This window comes from Leucopleurus acutus (genome assembly GCF_964270905.1).
Source record: "Leucopleurus acutus genome assembly, chromosome: 6".
Classification (NCBI taxonomy): domain Eukaryota; kingdom Metazoa; phylum Chordata; class Mammalia; order Artiodactyla; family Delphinidae; genus Leucopleurus; species Leucopleurus acutus.
The window spans coordinates 109,704,284-109,726,643 of record NC_139149.1 but is presented as its reverse complement, the minus strand read 5'-3'; the positions used below and the strand labels follow the sequence as shown (position 1 = coordinate 109,726,643).

Below are 22,360 nucleotides of genomic sequence, written 5' to 3'. Positions count from 1 at the left end.
TAAGGCTCTTCAAGATCTAGCCCCTGGCTCCCTGGTAACCTGTATGCCGTTGTGGTACCCAAATTTCTGTAATCTGATTTCCAATTTTCTAAGCAATTTTCTAGCTTCCCAGGTAAATGCTGGGAATGCGGGTGGATGGAGGGGGTGAAAGTGTGTCTTGTATATCAGACATAAATATCACCATTTTCAGAAGACGCTGTCTCCCGTTGTAAGATCATAAATTGGCCTTCTCCTTTACCAATCTCTCCTGAGTTGGGATCATGTGAGTCAGTCCCCCTGAGGCTAACCCACTCTAGCTGCATTGAACAAATTGAACACTTGGACCCACAAAACTGAGAACCATAGCCTCTGCCAGGCGCCCACTCACCCACCCCCAAGGCCAAGCTACCCTGTCTAAGGCCAGGCATCTTCCTTCTCTAACATCTTGTCAGTTTCCATCTCAATAAGGGACACAAGGCATGGGCTTTGGAGTCAGGAAGAGCTGGGTTCAATTCCTGGCTTCCTGTCTAGCTATTATATATACTACCTCCTGGCCATGAGAACTTGGGAAAGGTACTTCACTTCCCTGAGTCTATTTCCATTTCTTTAAAATAGCCATGATAATACTTACATATAGGATGACTGTAAAGATGAAACAGGTTTCATAAAAGCATTTGGTCCTATGAAAAAGTGAGGAGTGTTCCCAAATCTGCATAAGGACAAGATTAATCTAAAGGTCTAATATGATGGTGGGGCCACTTTGGTTCTGATGGGTAGGTAGAGCTTTCCAGAAAGATGGAGATATTTTTGTTTTGATGTTCAATGAAATTATTTATCATATGTATTTCAGAACATCTTGGAAAATGTATACAAGTCATGAAGACATTGGGTATGATTTTGAAGATGGCCCCAAGGATAAGAAGACACTTAAACCCCACCCAGACATTGATGGCGGATGGGCTTGGATGATGGTCCTTTCCTCTTTCTTTGTGCACATCCTCATCATGGGCTCCCAGATGGCCCTGGGAGTCCTCAATGTGGAGTGGCTTGAAGAATTCCATCAGAGCCGTGGCCTGACGGCATGGGTCAGCTCCCTCAGCATGGGCGTCACCTTGATTGTGGGTATGTTCACATGTGACCTGTTGTAAAACTGAATAATTATAAAATGACAGTTCCTCACTGTAAGTAATGTTTTATATTGTTGAAACGTTAGATATTACATTTTAGTAGATGTTGCTGTTGTTTTTATTGTGGTCAAATGTACATAACATAAAGTTTACCATTTTAACCAGGTGTACAGTTCAATGCCGTTGCGCACATTCATCACCACCATCCATCTCCAGAACTTTTCCCATCTTCCCAAAATAAACCTGCACACATTAAACAATGACTCCTCATTGCCACCTCTCCTCCCAGCCCCCTATCCCTGGCCACTACCATTCTATTCTCTGTCTCTATGAATTTGACTGTTCTAAATACCTCCTATAAGTGGGATCACACAAGATTTGTCCTTTTGTGGGATATTCCTATTCGAGTATGGTAAACATTTGGAGTATTTTAAAAATTGAGCATTAGAATTTTTGCCCCTAACTCTGTTTTCTTAACTGTTATAATTCATTACCTATCATTACAAATCTGTTTAACACATGAATATTTTTAAAAGATAAAAATTTTAGAGAAAACACAGTAAAAGTAAATAATCTTATTTCAGAGCTTTAATGTTTTAAATTTGAAGTATTGATCCTATGTTATTGAAAAATCTATTAAACTGTTTTTAGAAAGGTTACTGATATAGCTAACAGGAGGGAATAATAACATATTCTTGTATTTTGTAGTTTAACCACCTAGCAATCTATGAAAGCAATTCTTATCTAGTTGGAGATACTAAACAAGGAAATTATTATAAATATGATACGTTGCTATGGCTAATGTGTTTCAGTTTGAGAACTAAACAGCTTTTACTGCCAACTGCTATTTAATAAGCACCTATTATATACCAGGTGTTTTCCCTTACATCATCTCATTTAACTTTAATTCTCTCAACAGTCGTACGAGGTAATTCCCACTATACCATAAAGCTGTTCAATTCCTTTACTTGAAAGTAAAAGCCATATTTTTACGTATAATTTTTTTTTAATTTAAAGGGTTCATGATATATTTTATACTAGAAACATAATAGGCCTCAAATCTCTTCCTAGTATTGTGGGAGTATGCGGATGACAGGCAGATGTGTGTTTGACGAGAGTCTGTGCCTTGTCAGTGATTTCCACATTGGTAATTAATTGCTTGAATTCAATTCAGAGATTTGTTGATCTTGGCTGGTATGCAGCCAATGTTATTTTGGATAATACCAGCGACATTAATAACAGTGTCAGTGCTAATGATAGAAAACAAGGACAGAATGTTATTTCTCAAGATGTGTACAGGGGGTATGTGTTTATCACAAGGAATTATTACTGATCTAGTTTTTAAATTAAATAAGGGCATCATTATGTGTGTGAGAGAGAATTGTTGATACATCACTTTTGCATATAACTGTAATGAACTGACTCCTCAACCCTGCCTTGGCCTTGTTCAAACCAGGACTGTTTATCATATGAGAAGTGCAGGTAGGTTAACCTCAGTGCAGGGAATTTGCTAGTTTTGTGTTGGATATAATTCTACCTTCTCAATAAGTCAGTAAAGGAAAACTGTGCTTCTAAAATATAGGTTGACCAAAAAATTCGTTTGGGTTTGGCCGTAAAAACCCTAATGAACTTTTTGGCCAGCCCAAATACTAAAAATCCAGTTTTCTTACCTTTTTAAAAATAAATGTTTAGAGGGTAGAACAAGATACTCACAGATTCAATCTAGAAAGTGTGCGCATACAGCAAAAAAGAAGATTCAGCCAAAGACTAGGGTATTTGTCCCAATATTTTCCAAACCATCTAAGAAGGTTGTCTTCGGTATTGCTTTGTGTTTCACAAGTTCTACAGGAATAAGCAATGGAAATCAGTGCTGAAATAATTGGATGTGGTTCTGAGGATGATCCCCCAAATAAGAACACCTAACTCATAGTGGGGATGAAATGTGATTGTCATCTTTAATTAGGAGGTAACTGTGGATTTTGAATTCTGTTTGAGAGTCCTTGATTTCCAGACAGTGGAACTTTAGATTGTAGACTAACCTTTCTTCAGGAAAGGTGTCTGCCAGATAGACATCTTTTGTCTTGCAGCTCACAAATTATAGCACAGCAAGGCTCATAGTTATGTAAATGAAACGTCTTTTATTCTGTTTATCATGACCCTAAATTGCTATTCATTATCTAAGCTGCTGGTACAGGTGGCAGCAGATATGTTGTTTGCTTGGAAAAGCAAAAAGGAGCTCTCCTTTATTTAGCACTTACTACATGCCAAGTGCGTGTAATGTACATGATCTCATTTGATCCTACAGCAGCCCTGGAGGCCAGACCATCATCTTGATCTCACAGAGGAGAACATGCAACGCTCAGAATCATTAAGTAAATTACTGAAGTTAACTTGTAGCCAGTAAGTGTGGGACAGGCTTCAAACCTGGTCCACTGGACTCTGAAATGGTGTCCGCTATACCACACTGCCTGCCATGACGTTAAATGAGAACTGAAAATATGTTTGAAGTGAATAAATATAAATTGTTTTCATTTTCTAATCATTGTAAGGACATTGAGTTACCTCTTTCAAATTTAAAAATTCCATGAATTATGTTACAGAGTTAAAAGCACTCTGTTGGGCAGTGACTTGCACATGGGGAATTCAATTCATTCTTGTTTCATTCTTTGCTAGCATGGATTTCGCCAGTTCCTGCAGAAGGTCCCAATTGTTAAAAAAATGTAATCACCTTGGCGGTATCTACAGCAGCCTTTGTGATAGCTCTTGGAATAATTCTTGGTAGAAGCCATGTAGTTAGGGGTAGCTATAGGCTGCAAAAGGTCATTTACTTGCTAAGTAGATTTAGAGCAGTGGTTGTCTGTCTTGGCTACACGTCAGATCCACCTGGGAGCTTTTAAAAACCATGCCTCTCGGGCTGCACCTGGAGCATTAAATCAGAATCTCTAGGGATGGGACCGAGACTGGGCTTTTCTTTAATGATTTTTTTAAAGCTCCTAAGTGACTCCAACAGTCAGCCAAGGCAGAGAGCCATTGATTTATTGCGGGGAAGGGTTACACCAAGAGACCACGTATCCAATGAACTAGCTACTTTCATCCATGATTGTATGCCAAGGCTCACCTCAGATTGTTTCTCTCCTCACCTGAGCTTTTTTCCAACCTATGAGATGCTGGGATGGGCAAGAAGTCATGACTTCCTCAGCGTGTTCCTGCAGCAATGCGAGACTTTATTATGTGGGAAATGGGCCAAGATTCAGATTCCTTCTGAAGAGGAGAAAGTCTGAAAAGGTGTATAATCTCATTCCAAAACAATGGATTCCTCTAAACAAGTGGGAATCTTAGCCAAAGGACTGCATCTCAATCTTATTTTCCCCTCTCCTTAGACTGGGTGTGGAGTTCTTTTCATTTTGTTGAATGGCAATTCCATCATGGAGATGCCAACTGACCATCAGTAAACAATGCTTAGAAAATGAAACTAAGGATCCGAAACTTTGGGTCTGACTTCGTTTTTTTTTTGATAAATCTACATTATGTAACCATGGAGGACTCAGAGCATTTCTGGGGCTGACTTTGCCCATCTGCACATCATAAATGACTGTAGCTGCAGCACACAGGGTGCCAGAATCATAAACTAAAAGCCAGACACCGTTATCATCTTAATGTTCTTCTCAGTAAAGCAAGCAATACTTTCTTTTTGATATATAGAATTCCTCCAGATACGAATATCTGTACTTATTTGGGAATTTTCCCCCTTTGTTCCCCCAAATGCTTCTTAATGCAGTGTTTCATAATCATGCAGCATCACAGAAAAGCTTGCTTCTGGGTCCTTTCTGTAATGTGGGAAATATCATTCCACTGAACTGTCATGCATTGACCCTTCATGTCTTAAAAGACCTATTAACAGCAAACCAATGAATTATGCATTTTTCTCTTTTTTTAACCCACTCATCTGAGATTTGAAGTGGTGAAGTGACCGTGGGTTTAGGAAAATAAAAATATTTATAGAGAAATAAAAGACACTCTTCAACTTATGGTTTCTGAATTTCAGTTCCCCCCAGTAATTTCCTCAGATGTTTATATCCATGTGCTTAGCTTATATATTGTTTATATCATGTGCTTATTTTATAATATACATAATACAGTATATTTGTATAAGATGTTTACTGTATTAAGTCTATTCTAAGAGGTTTATCTACTGAGTTATTTTCTGTAATACAGCAGGGTTAATTAAATTAGTAAGTCTTTATCTTCTTAGTTTTCAGGATTGGATCCTCTCAAAATCACTAGACAAAAAAAAAAATTTATTAGCAGACTGTACCCAACTATGTACGTGAATATTGTTAGAATTGTAAAGGACAGTTTTATTTCAGTTTGGACTACAAGAGGAAGCTCCTTAGACTTCAACAAGTTTTTAACCTGAAATAGTCCCACCTGAACATAGGGTTTGATAACTATATAAAGTAATAATGATCAAAAAATAAGATGATGTTTAAAATGCAATGCTGAGTACAGCCTTGAACTGTATTACTAAAATACGGATTGCTATTTGGATAAGGAATCACTGACCCGAAGGCAAGCATTAAGCTTCAATGACATCAGAAGCTGCCACAAAATCAGGAAGGAAACAAAGAGGTTGACAAAAACTAGAGCGTCATATAAAGTAAGCAATGAGAAAGTGTATCATGTACTGCACTGCTGTGAGTATTGGTAAATATTGTACAACCAGGGGTAGACCTGAATGTCCACACAGTGTCATAAATGCATAGCCTGATGGGTCCAGTCAGGGACTGAGAGTCAGCAGAGGCTGAAGTATGTATGAAGCAATGGAGTTCTTTCCAGCTTGGTTTGCATCTGGATATCCTCATGAAAACAGGCTATAGGTTCCTTTCTTGAAGCATGGAGGTCCTGAGAGCCCCCCTTTCTGTACTCCCTTTAGATCTACAGTAAAAAACTAAAATGTATACAGAGGCCAAACAAGTAACGTAAATGAGGGCAGGATGTCAAATACGAGGCTGCAGGGAAGGGTGGAGACTGCAGCAAACTAGAGAGGGCGTGCCACAGCAAAACAGGACCAGCTGCTGCACGGGTCCAGCTGCTCTGGACTGTGTGGGAAGGTATTTTGTGTGGCCACTGGATTTTTGTGAATAATCTTAATTTTTAAATGTTGGCAACTGATTCAAAACGTTTTTAAACTTTGTTCTGGATAAACAAAATGCACCCACAGGCTGGATGGAGCACCTAGACCACTAATTTAGGACCTCTGCTGTAGACAAGAGAATGAAATCAACTGGTCTGTTTATTTCAGTTCTGTCTTCCTTGAAAATCTAGAACCTTGTGCTCTCCAGTGAAGTTACTGAAACCTATCTTTGCACGCCAAAAGCTTTCTGCACATAAAGCAGGGGTGTGGTTTTGGTTTGTTTTACTTGAGAGCTCTAGTAATATTGTATTCTTTGTCTTCGTATGAGGACTCCCTAAGAAAGTAGGGAAATAAAATGCCATTAGTCATTTTAGTCATTCTTTTTTCAATGTTCTGTGACAGGACCTTTCATTGGCTTGTTCATTAACACCTGTGGGTGCCGCCAGACCGCCATCATCGGAGGGCTGCTGAACTCGCTGGGCTGGGTGTTGAGTGCCTACGCTGCAAACGTGCATTATCTCTTCATTACCTTCGGAGTGGCAGCCGGTAAGCGTAGTGATTTTCTTAAACTTGCCTTTATTTATTTATATTTTTGGCCACACCACGCGGGATCTTAGTTCCCCGACCAAGGATCGAACCTATGCCCGCTGCAGCGGAAGCGTGGACCCCTAACCACTGGACCACCAGGGAATTCCCTTAAACTTGACTTTATATGTTTCTATTGGGCATTTGGCAATGAATTTCACTGTAGAGAAAAGAGACCCATTAAATATTTTGTCCCTTTGTCTCCTCCACCCCAACCCAACCATATCCTATCCTCCAGGAAATACTTTTTAATATAAGATATTAAATATGCCTTAAAGGGACTTCCCTGGTGGCGCAGTGGTGGGAATCCGCCTGCCAGTGCAGGGGACGCGGGTTCGTGCCCCGGTCCGGGAAGACCCCACATGCTGCAGAGCGGCTGGGCCCGTGAGCCATGGCCGCTGAGCCTGCACATCCGGAGCCTGTGCTCCGCAACGGGAGAGGCCGCAACAGTGAGAGGCCCGCGTACCGCCAAAAAAAAAAAAAAAAAAGAAAGAAAATATGCCTTAAGGGTGAGGAAACGGCCTAACAGCTGTACTTGGCCTTCCTAACAGATTTTAATTAAATTTTCTATACCTGGTTCTAAGTGCTAGTCCCTTCTCTTGTAACAAAACGGACATATTAATAACATTCTCTCATTTAATAACTGCAGAATCCAGCGTGAATCAGAGAAAAATCATTTTCTCCTTCACCCCTGTTCAAATTAATGGAATAGCAGCAAAACCCACATAGATGTAGAGACTCTAAGAATCAAATCCAGAGCAAAGTGTCAGTCCCCAGGAGATATATAAAAATTGGCCGCCACGCAGCACAGTTTGCATATCTGTTCTGCAAAATGTATTCCCGGCCATAATTTCCTTTATCAACAGGTAGCAGAATGCACACAGGTAAGTAGTTTGTTACTCATACAATTGTATTTCAGTGAACCAGAGCCAGCCTGACTTTTTTGAGTACAGAGCTATAATCTTAATAAGTGGCACACTGATGGCAGTGTTTGCATAAGAGTTCAAAGTTAGAGTTTGGAGTTCTTGCTTTTTTTCTTCCACTTGCTATCTGTGTGACTTTGGGAAAGTTACTTAACTTACTTATGCCTCAGTCTCCTTATCTGCAAAATGGGATGATTGAGTGCTTGGTTTACAGGGTTGTTGAAATGATTACATGAGGTCATCTGTATGAAGCACTTAGCACAATGCTTGGCACATAATAAAGTTTTGAGCAAATGTTAGCTAATATATAATTGTTATTGTATATAACATGTTTATTATATTATAAGCTTAAGTATATGCTTTTATGGTAGCAGGAGACAGTGAACATAAAAACTCACTGTCCGTATAAGTTGACAAGTTGGTTCTCTGTAATGTACATCTATCCACATATACACCTAAAGCACTTCCGTATCCTGTGAGGCTGAGTTTGGAAACCATTGATCTGAAGGACTTGATAACAGCTCTTAAAGAACAACTCAAGATGTTTTCCCTGAGGCATTTTAGAAACTTTGCCCCATAACAGTCCAATGAATAGAGCTGGCACGGGGATTTTTATATTATAGGTGAGGAAATAAACTCCTTCCCCTGGGACTAAGGAGCCACACTGGGGTCTCTGGGCAGACATGTGGGAGCCCCTAGGAACTTGATCCGTGGTGTTTGGTTACATGGATTATGACTTGGTCCCCATAACTGGGACTTGAAATTTATTCCCATCATCTAGAGATGTCTATGGTTAGACTCTTTGTTTAAATGGAATTTTATTTCTTGCAGTTAGTTGCTTATTGGTTCTCAAATAATATGATCTCCATATTCATTCATTTGTTTATTCATTCACTTATTTAATCAACAAATATTTAGGGATACAAGGAATTCGGAAAAAAAATCAGGAGGCCAGTGAAAGGAAAGTGTTTCTTGAGACACTTTATTGCTCCCTCTTTTTAATACAGGAAACACCCAAAGAAAGTCTCTGAAAATAAGTGTATTCACCTCCTCCACAAATATATATATATAATTATGTTTAAGTGGAAAATCCAGCTAAATCAGTTAGCTTATATACCGTTGGGCTGTTGTTAGTGAGGCATGGTGAAGCTGATTGACCCCTATTTAGTATAAAAGAAAGAAAGTTAGAAGCAAAGATCTGCAAAAAGCAAGTGATTGAAACAACAAAAAAATAAATTAAAGAGATTTTAAAATAAAAAACAAAAATTTTTAAAAAGCAACTGATTGATATATATATGTATATCACTGTACAATAATGTATGTGTGAAAGAGACTTTGTTGACATCTTTCTTCATTACAAAAAGCATTTGAGGCAGATTTGTTTGTATTTGTTTTTTACCATCTAGGCAATTAAAATTGCATGGATGTCCTCCTATTAAGCAGAAAACTAACATCTGTTTGAGCGATCTTACTTAGCCAGGAGATCTGGACAAATTTCTTCAGCTTTGCCATTTAAGAGATCCATTCTCTTAAACTTGGCTTCTGGAGACAGCTTTTTCCTGCTATGCATGCTTTTTACTCAGAACCACAGGATCTTCTCTCTCCCTCTGGGCCGCCTTCTGCCTGGCTTATCTGGGTACAGGCCCGGCCTCTAAACCTGAGTGTGGTGAAGAATTGTTCCAGGACCCTGCTTGACCACTGGGCTTGAGCCTCAGTATACCCAAGGCCTGTTCTATATGCTCATAGAATAATTGTGCTGATTACGAATCACAAAGTCACATTAGGAAGGGGAGATGCTGTTAAGGACATGGAGAGGGTAGTAGATGCTTGTAGCATTAGGAACGGATTTTTTTTCTCACACATGGGAGTGTTTATTATTAAAACAAAGTTATAATTGGTCCTACTCTTATGCTTTGCCCCTCAATTCAGTTCCTATTAGTTATTTCATTCTGCTGCTGTTTAGAGATCCGTAACCACATTAAATTTAGGTTGCTGGTTATTGTCAGTGACAAATCAAATTTTAAAAAGTAAACTTTTGTACCATCAGCAAAATGCAGAATGGACAAATTTAACAGACAAATGATCCAGTTTCCTCAACAAGTAAATCGCGAGAGAAAAAAAAAAGAGAAATTAAGACTTAAAATATGTATCAACAAATAGCAATGTGTGGGCCTTACTTGGATCCTGATTTAAACAAATTTTTTAAAAATGTGGTCATTTATGAGAGAATTGGAAATTTGAACACCTTTGGATATTTTATGATATCAAAGAATTATTCATTTTTTTCAGATAAGATACTGATATGATTATGCAGTTTAAAGAATTCTTCTATTTAGAGATTTATACTAAAATATTTGCACATGAAATGATATATTTGGGATTTGTTTCAAAATAATATGGAGGAAGGAGTGTGTGTGTGTGTGTTGGGGTAGAGGCGGGATTGAGGCAAGAATTGCCAGGAGTTGATAACAGTTGAAGCTGGGTGATGGGTATGTGGGAGTTCATTAAACCACCTGGTTTTTAAAAGCTTACTCTGAATCTGATTCAAACTGTTTCATTAACCAATAGCCCGTTATAAGTGGTAAGAGGGTAACATTAATTGACAGTGTGCTATCACATAGGTGTATTGCACTTACTTACACATCAGGAACACAACACCAATGAGCTGCACGTTTAACTGACTTGGTCAAGGTCACATGGTTACTTATGGGGAGTGGAGCCAGGATTTAAACCCAAGGCCAGCTAGGTTCTTTCCACTACACATCTCCCCAGTACAACCATAAGGACAATAATACTGTGCCACAATAGTTAATATCAAAGAATTTCTTGGTTCTTTAACAAATAATTATTTTTTCAAAATAACCACTGATACACTAATTTTTCAGCTGAGTATTTTGTACCTTAACTGTGGAAGTATCAATTTAACCGGTATGAAAAAGGTAGCTATTATTTCAAAATATGATCACTTTACTTTCCCAGAGAACTTTCTTTTATTCATTCCATTCCTTTGTTATGTGCCAGGCACAGTCCTAGGTGCTTGGAAGAGATGTATCGGAAAACACAACAGAAGAAAATCCTGCCCTCATGGAGCTTATAGTGGTAGTTGTAGGGGAGAAGGGGTCAGATCATAAACAACACACACAATACAAAGTAAATTATACTGTCAAGTACTTACTATAGGAAAAAAGAAAAGTAGGGTAAGAGAGATTGGGAATGGAAGTGGGGGGCAAGAGAGGCTTGCATTTTAAAGTAGGATGGTCATGGGCTTCCCTGGTGGCGCAGTGGTTGAGAGTCTGCCTGCCGATGCAGGGGACACGGGTTCGTGCACCGGTCCGGGAAGGTCCCACATGCCGCGGAGTGGCTGGGCCCGTGAGCCATGGCCGCTGAGCCTGCGCGTCCGGAGCCTGTGCTCCGCAACGGGAGAGGCCACAACAGTGAGAGGCCCGCGTACCACAAAAAAAAAAAAAAAGAAGCCATTGGGCTTCATTTCTAAATATTAGGAAATTAGAGATTTCTGCCTTTTGCGGACTTCAAACTCATAGAAGTTAATTCAGAGTTTGGTTCAAAATTAAGGGTGGCCGTTTTCTTCATCCTCCTCTACCCCGTCACGCAAATGATTGCTATGTTGCTGCCCTCGCTGAGGCTTGGCAGGTGGCTTGGGGACCCGCCCTGCTTTCGCTGGGAATTACTTAGAAGCTGGCTTAATTGTTCTTAAAACAAGGGTGTCCATCCGAGGAGCAGTTGGTTGAGGATCACTGGCCCCTGACAGTTGCTGTAGATTATCACTGCTCTAAGGTAAATAAAGGAGGCAGGTTGCTTCTTGGAGCTTATTTTAGAAACTGAAGCAAAATCCTTCTGCAGCAATGTGCTGGCAGCTGGGCAGATGAGCAGTTTAGGATGAGAGGCCGTGCAGGCAGTGGAAAGGGACCAGACTTCTGCAGTTGGGTCTGAATTCCAACCCGGATTCTCCAGTTACCTGCTGCAGGGTCTGGTGAAAATGTCTGAATCTCCGTGAGGTTCAATGCCCCCTTTTATAACATGGGTATAACCACAGGTAGCTTTTGGATTATTGTGAAAAGTAAATCAGATAAAGCCTGAAAAGCAACTGGCACATCCTCACCACTCAGTTAGTGGTAATTGTCATTATGTTTGCACGTATGACCGCTCTGCTCTCCTTCCAGATTCAAGTAATTCTGAAACTATTAAATGATGCGAAACTAGGGAAGCTTCTCGGCTTTGGGGAGTGCTATTGTTCCAAGTCTCTTTTCTCCTATCAAGCTGCTATCCTAATGTCAGGAGGTTGTGAGCATTAGAACCGTGTGTGGCCCCATGACCACCTGAAGCGGGGCTTACGGTTTCCCTCTGTGTGTACCTAGAAGTTAAGAACACAACCCTCAACCTCTTGGCTAGCATTTTATTTTATTTCATATTTATTTTATTTTTAAATTTAAATAGGCTTCATTTATAGAGCAGTTTTAGGTTCAGCAAAATTGGGCAGAAAGCACAAAGCCCTCCCAGTACACCCTGCCCCCAATAGACACAATCTTCCCCACCAGCATTTTAATTTTGTGCCCGTAAATCACAAACCGTTCCTATTTTCTAAGAAAGATACAATTAAAAACCAGAGATGCAAATGCGTATTAGGTGATTTTGGCATCTAGTAGCTACGTATCCTTATAGGTACATTTTAATTCCTTTTATTCTTCTAATTCATTCGGGAACACATTGGCCCATTCCTGAGGCTTCTGTAAATTGCCTGGAGTCACTCTTTATCCCCTTGTACATGAGTACTTTCCTGTGTATTAAGTGCAATTAGCAGCAGAGCCCTCAGAATCCATTCATTCTTTCAACAAATCACTAAGCACACACTGCATGTTCTGAGCAGTGCCCAGCATACCAGGGGCGATAATACAGACACAGTCCTGCCCTGATGGAGCTTATATTCTGATGTGAGAATGCAGACTTATTTTATTTATTTAATTCTTTTATATATATTTGTTATTTATTTATTTAATATAATAGTTTATTATTATTATTATTATTGGAGTGACCTATGCTGAAAAGCCTGTTGGGGGAAATGATGGACTAGAAGTGGGCTTCTTTGGGTGAATATTGGTACTTACCCCTCGAGCTCCTTTTTTACAATCATGATTATTTCTTTGTTTGAAAGAAAAGTTATAGAAACTAACATAATGAAATGCAGATGCTCTTTAAAGGCTGCAGATTCGGGCTGTGGCCATTTACGCTGTGCCGTGTGCCTTTTCTTCCCTCTCGGGTGCGCAGGCTTTGGCAGCGGGATGGCCTACTTGCCGGCCGTGGTCATGGTGGGCAGGTACTTCCAGAAGAGGCGCGCGCTCGCCCAGGGCCTCAGCACCACCGGGACCGGGTTTGGCACATTCCTCATGACGGTTTTGCTCAAGTACCTGTGCGCAGAGTACGGATGGCGGAATGCCATGTTCATCCAAGGCGCGGTGTCCCTGAACCTGTGTGTTTGCGGGGCGCTCATGAGGCCCCTCTCTCCTGGGACGGATGGAGACGACCCAGAAGGGAAAGAGCCACACGTCCTCCCGGCTCACTCCACCGAATCTGTTCGGTCCAGTGGACAGCTGGGCGGAGCGGAAGAGAAGGGGGGCGGCCCCGGCACCGAGGACTCCCTCGGGGACATGCCAGCCCAGGCGTGCCACGAGAAGGCTGCACACAGAAAGGACATGTGCGCCTTTCGGGTTCTGAAGACCGTGAGCCGGCTGACCATGAGGGTCAGGAAGGGCTTCCGGGATTGGTACTTGGGCTATTTTGGGACAGCCTCGCTCTTTACTAATCGGATGTTTGTTGCCTTTATTTTCTGGGCTCTGTTTGCATACAGCAGCTTTGTCATCCCTTTCATTCACCTCCCAGAAATAGTCAATTTGTATAATTTATCAGAGCAAAACGATGTTTTCCCTCTGACTTCGATCATAGCAATAGTTCATATCTTCGGAAAAGTGACCCTCGGCGTTGTGGCCGACTTACCTTGCATCAGCGTTTGGAATGTCTTCCTGATGACCAACTTCACCCTAGTCCTCAGCATTTTTATTCTGCCCTTGATGCACACGTACGCTGGCCTGGCAGTCATCTGTGCACTGATAGGGTTTTCCAGCGGTTATTTCTCCCTGATGCCGGTGGTGACTGAAGACTTGGTGGGGATTGAGCACTTAGCCAACGCGTACGGCATCATCATCTGTGCTAACGGCATCTCTGCGTTGCTGGGACCACCTTTTGCAGGTAAACCGTTCAAGGCTTTAAGAGCTTAGAGTGCATGTAGAAAGTCGTGTTCTCATTTGTGTTAAAAGTCCAGGATGAATAAGAAGGAAGTTTCCATTTGTGTACATGGTCCTTTTTTTTTTCCCATTCCTGCCCCCAATTTCTGTTATAAATTTTAGCAAGTTAAAGGTCATTCTTTCATATAGAATGTAGATGAACTTTTGATCCCTAACCTGTGAGATCAACGGCTAGGCTGGTAAAGTGCACGGTGGAATAGTGCAGAGCCCCTGCCCCGTCCGAGAGAGACAGCCTCTACCCTGCTCCAGCTGATTTCCATCACCAAGAAATACAGAAAACCATTACTAGCTCTTCTATGGTTAGCCCCCTCCCCCCACTGTCCAAGAGAAGCTAGGACTCTGCACTCTTAGGTAACATCTCCAAATGTTCGAAACACTGTGTGTAGGTCCAGCAGAGCACTTCCGTGGATGTAGCCCTGTAGTCGTTTCCTACTGGTGCTGTAATAAATTGCTACAAACCTAGTAGCCTAAAACAATACAGATGTATTATTTTACACTTCTAGAGGTCAGAAGGCTTAAATGGGTCACAATGGGCCACAATCAAGGTGTTGGTGGAACTGCATTCCTTCTGGAGGCTCTCAGGGCGAATCCATTTCCTCGTCTTGTGCAGTTTCTGGAGGCTTCCTGCTTTTGGGCTCCCGGCCCCTTCCTGCATCCTCTAAGCCAATATCATAGCATTTTCTCATCTCTCTAATTCTGACTCTCCTGCCTTCTCCTTTCACTTTTAAGATGCTGGTGACATTGGGTCCACCGGATAATCCAGGATAACCCCCATCTCAAGGTCCTTAACTTAATCACATCTACAAAGTCCCTTTTGCCACATAAGGGAACATTTACAGTTTCCAGGGATTAGGATGTGGGCATCTGGGGAGAGTTGAGACATTCTGCCTACCTCTGGCCCAGAGGCCACTAGTTGGCCACGTCTAGGGTGAGATCTCTCACCTGTATTCACCTCAGTTCAATGGAGATTTTGCTTCTTGCATCGGGCATACCAGAAGCCATAGGCACCACCAAGGAGTCCTGTGTCTGGGCCAGGTACCTCTCTGAGCCTGTCATTCTGGGCAGGTTTTAAGCTTTGTGGTAGGTAGACCCAGTCCCCAAGAGGCCAGGTACTGGGCAAAGGTGACAAAGTCTACCCACTGTCCAGGGATTGGAGGCAGGAGCCCACAAAGTATGGCAGGGGCTGGGGCCAAATGTCAAAACAAAGGTGCTCTGTGGAGGTGGCTCTTAGGGCAGCCAGGCCAGGCAGGACTGGTGACAGTTGTCAGAGCTGCCAGAAGTTCTGTGCAGGGTTTTAAGCTAACCTGGTAGAATCTCACCTATTCAGGTGCCCCATCCTCTGCCTATCTGGCTGATCCAGGCCCTTTATCCTCATATCCTCTGCAGAAATACTTCTTCCCAGTGGATAGGGGAACCTCATACGTGCAGGACAAAGCCCTCCCCACCCCTTGCTTCCCAGTCTGTCTACAGAGCCTACAGTCACCTGTCCTAGAACTACGCTGGCAGAGGGCTTATGCTAACACAACCATTTTTAAGTCCCCCTCAGGACTGAAGCTCAAGAAATCATAGATTTTTACCTATTCAGCTGACAACACTGGCAGCTGGCTGACAAAAGGTTTAAGGCCCAAGAATTGCTTTAGGAACCCAGAGGCTACATATGGGGCCCCTCCTGGATCAAGCTGCTCCTATACAGAGATGCAGGCCAGCATTTCTAGGTGCCAGTGAATATCTACAGCAGTGCAGCAGACTATTATATCGGCAGTGGAAGAGTCAGTACTGCTCAGTGATCTCATAGTATAGAATTCTCTATCAGTTAGGGATGCATTTGGTTATAAGAGAACACCCTGACAATGGTAGCTTAAACAGAGATTTGTGTCACATAACCAGAAATCTAGAATTCAGAGACTAGATGATATTGGGGCAGTGTCTCAAGATCCTCTTGGCCTTTTCCTCATGCTAGTGGCCTCATGGTCACACAATGCCTGCAGTAGCTCCAGCCACTACATCCTCATTTATAACAAGAAAGAGGAAGGAACAAAAGACTCGGTCCCAGAAGACTTCCACTTATATCTGATTGACCAGAACTGTGTCGCGCAGCTAGTCCAAACTTCAAGGGGAACTGAGAATTGGAGAATTTTACTTTCCAGCCTCTGTACTAGAGGAAGGAAAGGAGAAAAGAACTGGGATTGGGGGGTTGGATCAGTCAACCAATGGTAACTTCCAAAGGAGTTTAATATCCATTAAGGGGATGGGGACATTATCAGTGGCTCATCCACCCTCTTGTTGGAAGTCCTTCAGATATATTGTATGTGGAAATAGAATCTGCCGTTGATGTTTCTTTGCAGGATCCAAGGGGTACTTTCTGCTTCTAATGGTCAGTCTGCGATTATTTTATGCTGATCCATCAGATTGCAATAGCAGTATCACAACACAGCCGTGAGGTGCAGCCGAAGTAATTCATGATCAATGTTAATTAAAGCACCAAGGTTTGCCAGCATGGTTTCCTTATCCCATCCCTATGGTCATTTCCTTTTCACACACTTGGATTCTAGTGCACTTTCTTGAGCAGAAGAGAAAGGAATTATAACTAGAAGACATGGAGTTATACCCAACCCTCAGTTACCAGGTCTGATCTCTGCTTGCTTCAACATTCCTCCCTAGAAGTGGAGTCTGTAGCTGAATTTGATACACCATAGATGGTAGAAACCATTGTATTACAAACCTGACATGAATATGTGTCAAATGCTGCCATGGGGACTCTAAAATCAATGTTCTGATGTACATCTCCAGGCCAGCAACCTAAAGGGACCTCTCCTTCTTTTTGTTTGTTTCTTCTCCTTCCACTGAATTCATGCACTGAAGAGTGCTGAACAACATGATTAGCTAACTGTATTGTGTTTAATTCATTGACTTTCCAGGCCGAGGAGCCAATATTGCAAGAGATGCAAGGCCAGCCTTTATGCGTGATAGTGCCGAAGTGCCTGGCAATATGAGTGACTAAATAACCACATTAAATTCTTGCTAGAAATTCCAGGTTGACTAGAAATTATTACTTACCTTGATGTGCTAGAAGGAAAATTACTGTTCACATTAGCTTTTTCATTTTTAATGGGTTTAGAAATGAATGTGTTTTCCATTTTTCAAAGCGGTTCCTACTGGCACTAAAAAGTCTGGTACAATTTAGTAGCATGTTAGACAATCACACATTTCCATTTAGGAGAAGAACGTGCAATCAAAGATATTGAACAGACATTTCAACCATGTCACTCAGCAACCTGAACTTCATGATGTAATTCATTTATAATGTTACTGGGCATTCAGTTCATCACTTTTAAAGATATAATAATAGTACTTTTCTAGATGTTTCCAGGGTAAAGTATAGCAAAACTCAGCCACCAGATTTGACTGACCAAGAACCTACACATATCTCCAATATTTGCATAAAGTATAACACCCTAACAATAATTTGTAATGTTTTTTCATCACGAGCTGGGAACACTTATTTAATAAGTAAGAAAAATAGCTGTCACTCCTCATTTGACAGACTCAAATGAAAAGGAAATGCAGTTTAATAGGGAACCAGATTTTACTTTGAAGCTGTTGATTTCAGTGGATGGTTGGATCAGGACTGCCAAGGATCCAAGCTCCAAACCAAGGGACTGATGAGTTCACACCTACAGGGAGAGATGGTAAAGGATGAAGGAGGCGGGCATCTTGTCTGAAACATCTTGTTTCTAAAGAGTTATCGTCCCCATGTGTTGGGCCAAAGCACATGGTAAAGTACTGTCTCCTGACCTGCTTTGCATCTGACTTGGGACTGGGTTGAGTTCAGACTAGTGGAGATGGCAGGATCTGGAATCGTTTCAGATAAAGGTAGATTGGAAAAACCTATGGGATTAATTTAACATAAAATTTAGGACTACTCCAATTTGTACCAAACTTGTTTGGTAAAGTTGAGTGCACTTTTTGAGAAATTGACTTGTGAGTTACTTTAAAAGAATGGGGTGTGTGAAGATGCTTTTACAAAAGTTTATACTTTTAGGGGAAAGATGCAAGATCTTAAAATATAATTAATTCAACATAAGGCTGTAACAATGTGTAACACACAGCACACATTTTCTGTAGTCTGCGGAGACAAGAGGGAGGATGGAGCGGTGGGACGGAGATGGTAGGGTGTTCTAAGGGTGATGGGTTTATTACTGTCCCCCCAGAAGGGGGAATAGTACATGTACAGACAAAGTGTCAAGACAAATATGTTTGAAACTCCAGAATATTCAGAATGGCTTGTGCTTGTGGTTAAGCTCTGGGCAGCAAGAGAGGCGGACAGGGGCCATATCACAGAGCCCTGGAGCTTGTACTCAAACACTTGTAACCAAAAAGTACATAAATAGTCTGAACTAAGTACAGATTAATTCTCCAATGCGGATTTTGTCCTGAGTCCGTGTTAGGCAGTGATGGGAAATCAACTTGTTTCAGCTGTTGGTTATTTAGAGGCATCATTTCCTACTCTCAGTCACTTGATCACATGAAAAGGGAGGATTTAACTGTTAAGCTGACAAGATCAGCTTTCATATGGGATGAGTGGGGTATGAGAACCTCATTTATATGTATTGATTTTTTAGAAATTGTAGCTGAAGATAGTGCTGTCATGTACTCTGCTTATAGAGACACACCACTCAGCGTTATCTGCAAGTGAATTATTCACTTCATCATAATTCACAGTGGTCCACAGCTGACAAATGGTGGCACCGAGCAAAAGTTGGGTGTGTTTTTGTTCATATGTCACTGTGTCTTTCTGATTCAATGCTGAAGCTGAATCACTGTTTCTGGATTATATGTTTAATCTTATCTGTCCTTCTAGTCTCAAACTGGAAATTAAGAAAAGATGATAGAACATTTACTAAGCCATATCTAAGGACTCTGGTATTCTCTTCTTTTATATATCAAATAACAAACACAAAAACTTGGTTTACTTTTAAAGTATATCCAGGATTCATAGCTCTTGAGGGGTTTTTTAAAAGTATACATTTTCGATGCTGTTGTTTGCTTTTCTTTATGACAGCCTTGACTCATCCAGGTGCGTTAAGCGCTAGATACAATAAACAAGAGATACAGATAAGCCGCAGGAAGTCAGAGATAGTAGTTTACACATTTAGCAGTTGCTTTTGTGTAGCTGTTTGTTGGTCGAGAAGGTTATAAGTTGTATTTATGCGTTCATTTGCCAATTAGATACTTTTTAAAAGATCATTTTCTTAAAGTGACCATGGAATGCTGTGTTTGATCATGAAATCATTTATATTTTTCTTATGCCTTTGCTAATTAGTGCACTTGTTGAAATGGAAAAAGTGAATGCTTATATTTGCATTTTTACCATAATCCTCTGTATATAGCTTCATCCTCTCCGTTTGCATAGCTGGCTATGTGGGGACCATGACATGTGACTGATCCTTATAACTGAAGTGAATGAAACATCATGCTTCATAGTTTCTGAGACTCTTTTGTCACATTTTAACATCTCTGAAATCAGAATACCTTGTACAAAGTTCTAAGAAAATATCAAGTCATATTTTAATTGATGATCTATTTCTTTTTTATCGATACATAAGATAATGATGCATCACGTAATTCACGGTGCCTTAGAGTCCGTGAAATACGGTAGTATCTCACAGGCCCTGGTAAGATCATTATACGAAAGTATTAGACTATAATAGTAAAGTATTTTTTTTTTAAAGAACTGATAATTTAGTTAGCATTTAAAGCTATGTCTTTGGCAATTTAAACTTTCACAAATTTAAATATATATATTAAAGGTTTATAGCTGTAAATGTGAATTTTATAAAACCTGGAAATCTTGATTCTTTCTAGAACAGATATTTACCCTTCTACTTCAGAATGAATGAAAGTTCAAATGTCTTCTGCCCAGCCTCTTTGTATATACACGAGAATCTTCTTCAGAAGAGTTTTGAGGTTTTAGAAAAGATTTGTGTTTATATTTGTGTAAAAAGAAAATCATTAGATTCACTTTCTGCTGCTGGCTTTGTGCCGGCCTGAGAGTTACCCCAAGGGCTGTGGGCCAGAAGATTCTCCCTATAGATCGGCCAGCTACTGTTTCAGTGCCTTTAAAAGTACCCCAGTGACTTCAAAGATAAATGCAGCCGTCCCCACACACCAAGAACTCTGGTTTCAACAGCCCAGACTTAAAAATGGCTAAACGAACGGTTGGGGCATTAAATGACATATAATAAATCATTAGAGAATTATTTATAGTAGCAATAAGTGCTTGCTTTGAGTTCTTGACTTTATTTTCTCAACTTCCTTACACTGAATATATTCTTTTTTGTTTTGTAGGGTGGATCTACGACATCACACAAAAATATGATTTTTCCTTTTATATATGTGGTTTACTCTACATGGTAGGAATACTCTTTTTACTCATTCAACCGTGTATTCAAATTATAGGACAGTCCAGAAAAAAATACATAGATGGCGCAAATGTGTAGTGTCCTGTTATGTCCCATGTAAGATTTCTTTGCTATACTCATGCCTACCTCACATGGTTGCTGTGAGGAGCCTGTGACATATCATGGGAAAGTACGTTGTCCCATAACTGGCACAGTTGTTTGTAAATGCCATTGTCATGGCTTCGTTTGAAAGCAGCACTGCCTTCCTGTGCAGGGAGAGGCATTAAGGACTACATGCATCTTAGAGATGACCGTGTCCTGCAAAGACAGCCTATTAAATCATTGGTAGAAACGCCCTCCTAAAGAGTATCTCATCATCCACTAAGACTAGGGTTTTAGAAACAGTTTTTAAAACAAAGAATTAAAGCTTTTCAACCCAACTACTTCTTTTTAAGATGAAAATAAGGTATCTAAGTGCTTCTGGAAATCTTACAGATACAGGTCTCCCCCGCTTTTTGAAAGCGCTTTCCACTGCTTTGCTTTTATGAAAGACCTACGTTAGTACCTGTTTTCACTCACCAGAAGAAACCCAAGGAGGATTTTCGCTTTTACAAAAAGAAAAGGGGAACCACGTTCAGCGTTTGTTTTGCTGTGAACCTTTATAGAGGCAGCTCGGCCGGAGCAGCAAGAGTGGCGCCGTCAGCCTCCTTCCGGGGAACCACATTCTGCAATTCAGCCTCAAGTCACCATAGCTTTGAACTGTGTCTGTGAGCATCTGTACTTGATCTCGATTTATTTTGTGCATCCATGAGCAAGATGTGACCTAAGGTCATGGCTTCTTTGCTTTATGCCATTTCAGTTAAGGTTTCACAGAACACTCTGCTTTCAGATAGTGGGGAAAACCTGTAAATGGGTTTTAAGCAGAAGACTATGCTGGATTTCAGAAATTGTTACAGGGAGCTGTTGATCTACCAGTGTAAAACAAAAGCAGGCTCTAACTTCAAAGGTAATATATTTGGTACAATTAAAGAAACACAGCTTATATTTTTATTAAAGAATTCTGCAGCTAGGGCATACAATTTCTAAATCTTACTCTAAGAAAAGCATTTGCCGTTACTCCTAATTCAATATTATCCAGTTATAAACTGAACCTTGAGACAAAACCTTAACAAATAAATATTAATAATCTCCTTAGTGAAAGTCATATTCATGCATACAACCACTGAATCAAGGGCTACGATTCAAGCACTTTTATTCATTTCATTGGCCTCTTAGTTTATGAGCACGATCTGAGGCCTATAGAAAAAAATTTTTCTGAGTTTCTCCTGCCCAGTAAATAAAATAGAAAACTAATTGCTGGTTAACATGTAAAGTTGGTGGTTAAATCATCTGTCAAGCATGTTACTAATCCCAAATATGAGACTATCAGGTTGTGAGGATAATAAAATGCCCTTGGTCCAAATGTCTGTGCACTTGACATTGCAGTAGTGGTAACAAATAGCCCTTCTCCAGTGTCTTGCTGTTCTATGGACAGTTCATCTGCCTGAGCTCAGCACAGTTTTTAAAATAGTTCTCTTGATTGATTTCAAACAGAAGATAACTGTGATCCGTGATATCACGTAATGCTCTTCCTTTATCGGAGATCTCTATTTTTCTAAGCCAAACATGTTTCACACTGCAGAATGTTCTTCCCAGAATCATTCTGAAATTTCTGGCTGCCTTACTTGTTTACACATATTTTAGAACTATTTAAATTTCCACTTACAATTTGCTCATCACACACACACAAAAATGCTTTAATATCATGGCCAGTGTCTTGGGTCAAATTTATCTAAAGTGAGTACAGACCATTCTCAGTTATCCTTGGTAATTAGAGGCAGGAATGGTACTAGTA

The 22,360-nt window shown here is 40.6% G+C and overlaps 1 protein-coding gene across 1 annotated transcript; it reads left to right on the top strand.

The window, feature by feature from the left end:
- Nucleotides 1-842: 842 nt before the first annotated feature.
- SLC16A14 (solute carrier family 16 member 14) lies at nt 843-20,565 on the top strand (the record flags this gene model as incomplete). The annotated part of the gene is made up of 4 exons (XM_082840681.1): nt 843-1,101; nt 6,643-6,786; nt 13,032-14,009; nt 20,414-20,565. The coding sequence occupies 4 exons, from the start codon at nt 843-845 to the stop codon at nt 20,563-20,565; spliced, it is 1,533 nt and encodes a 510-aa protein (XP_082696807.1).
- Nucleotides 20,566-22,360: the final 1,795 nt, after the last annotated feature.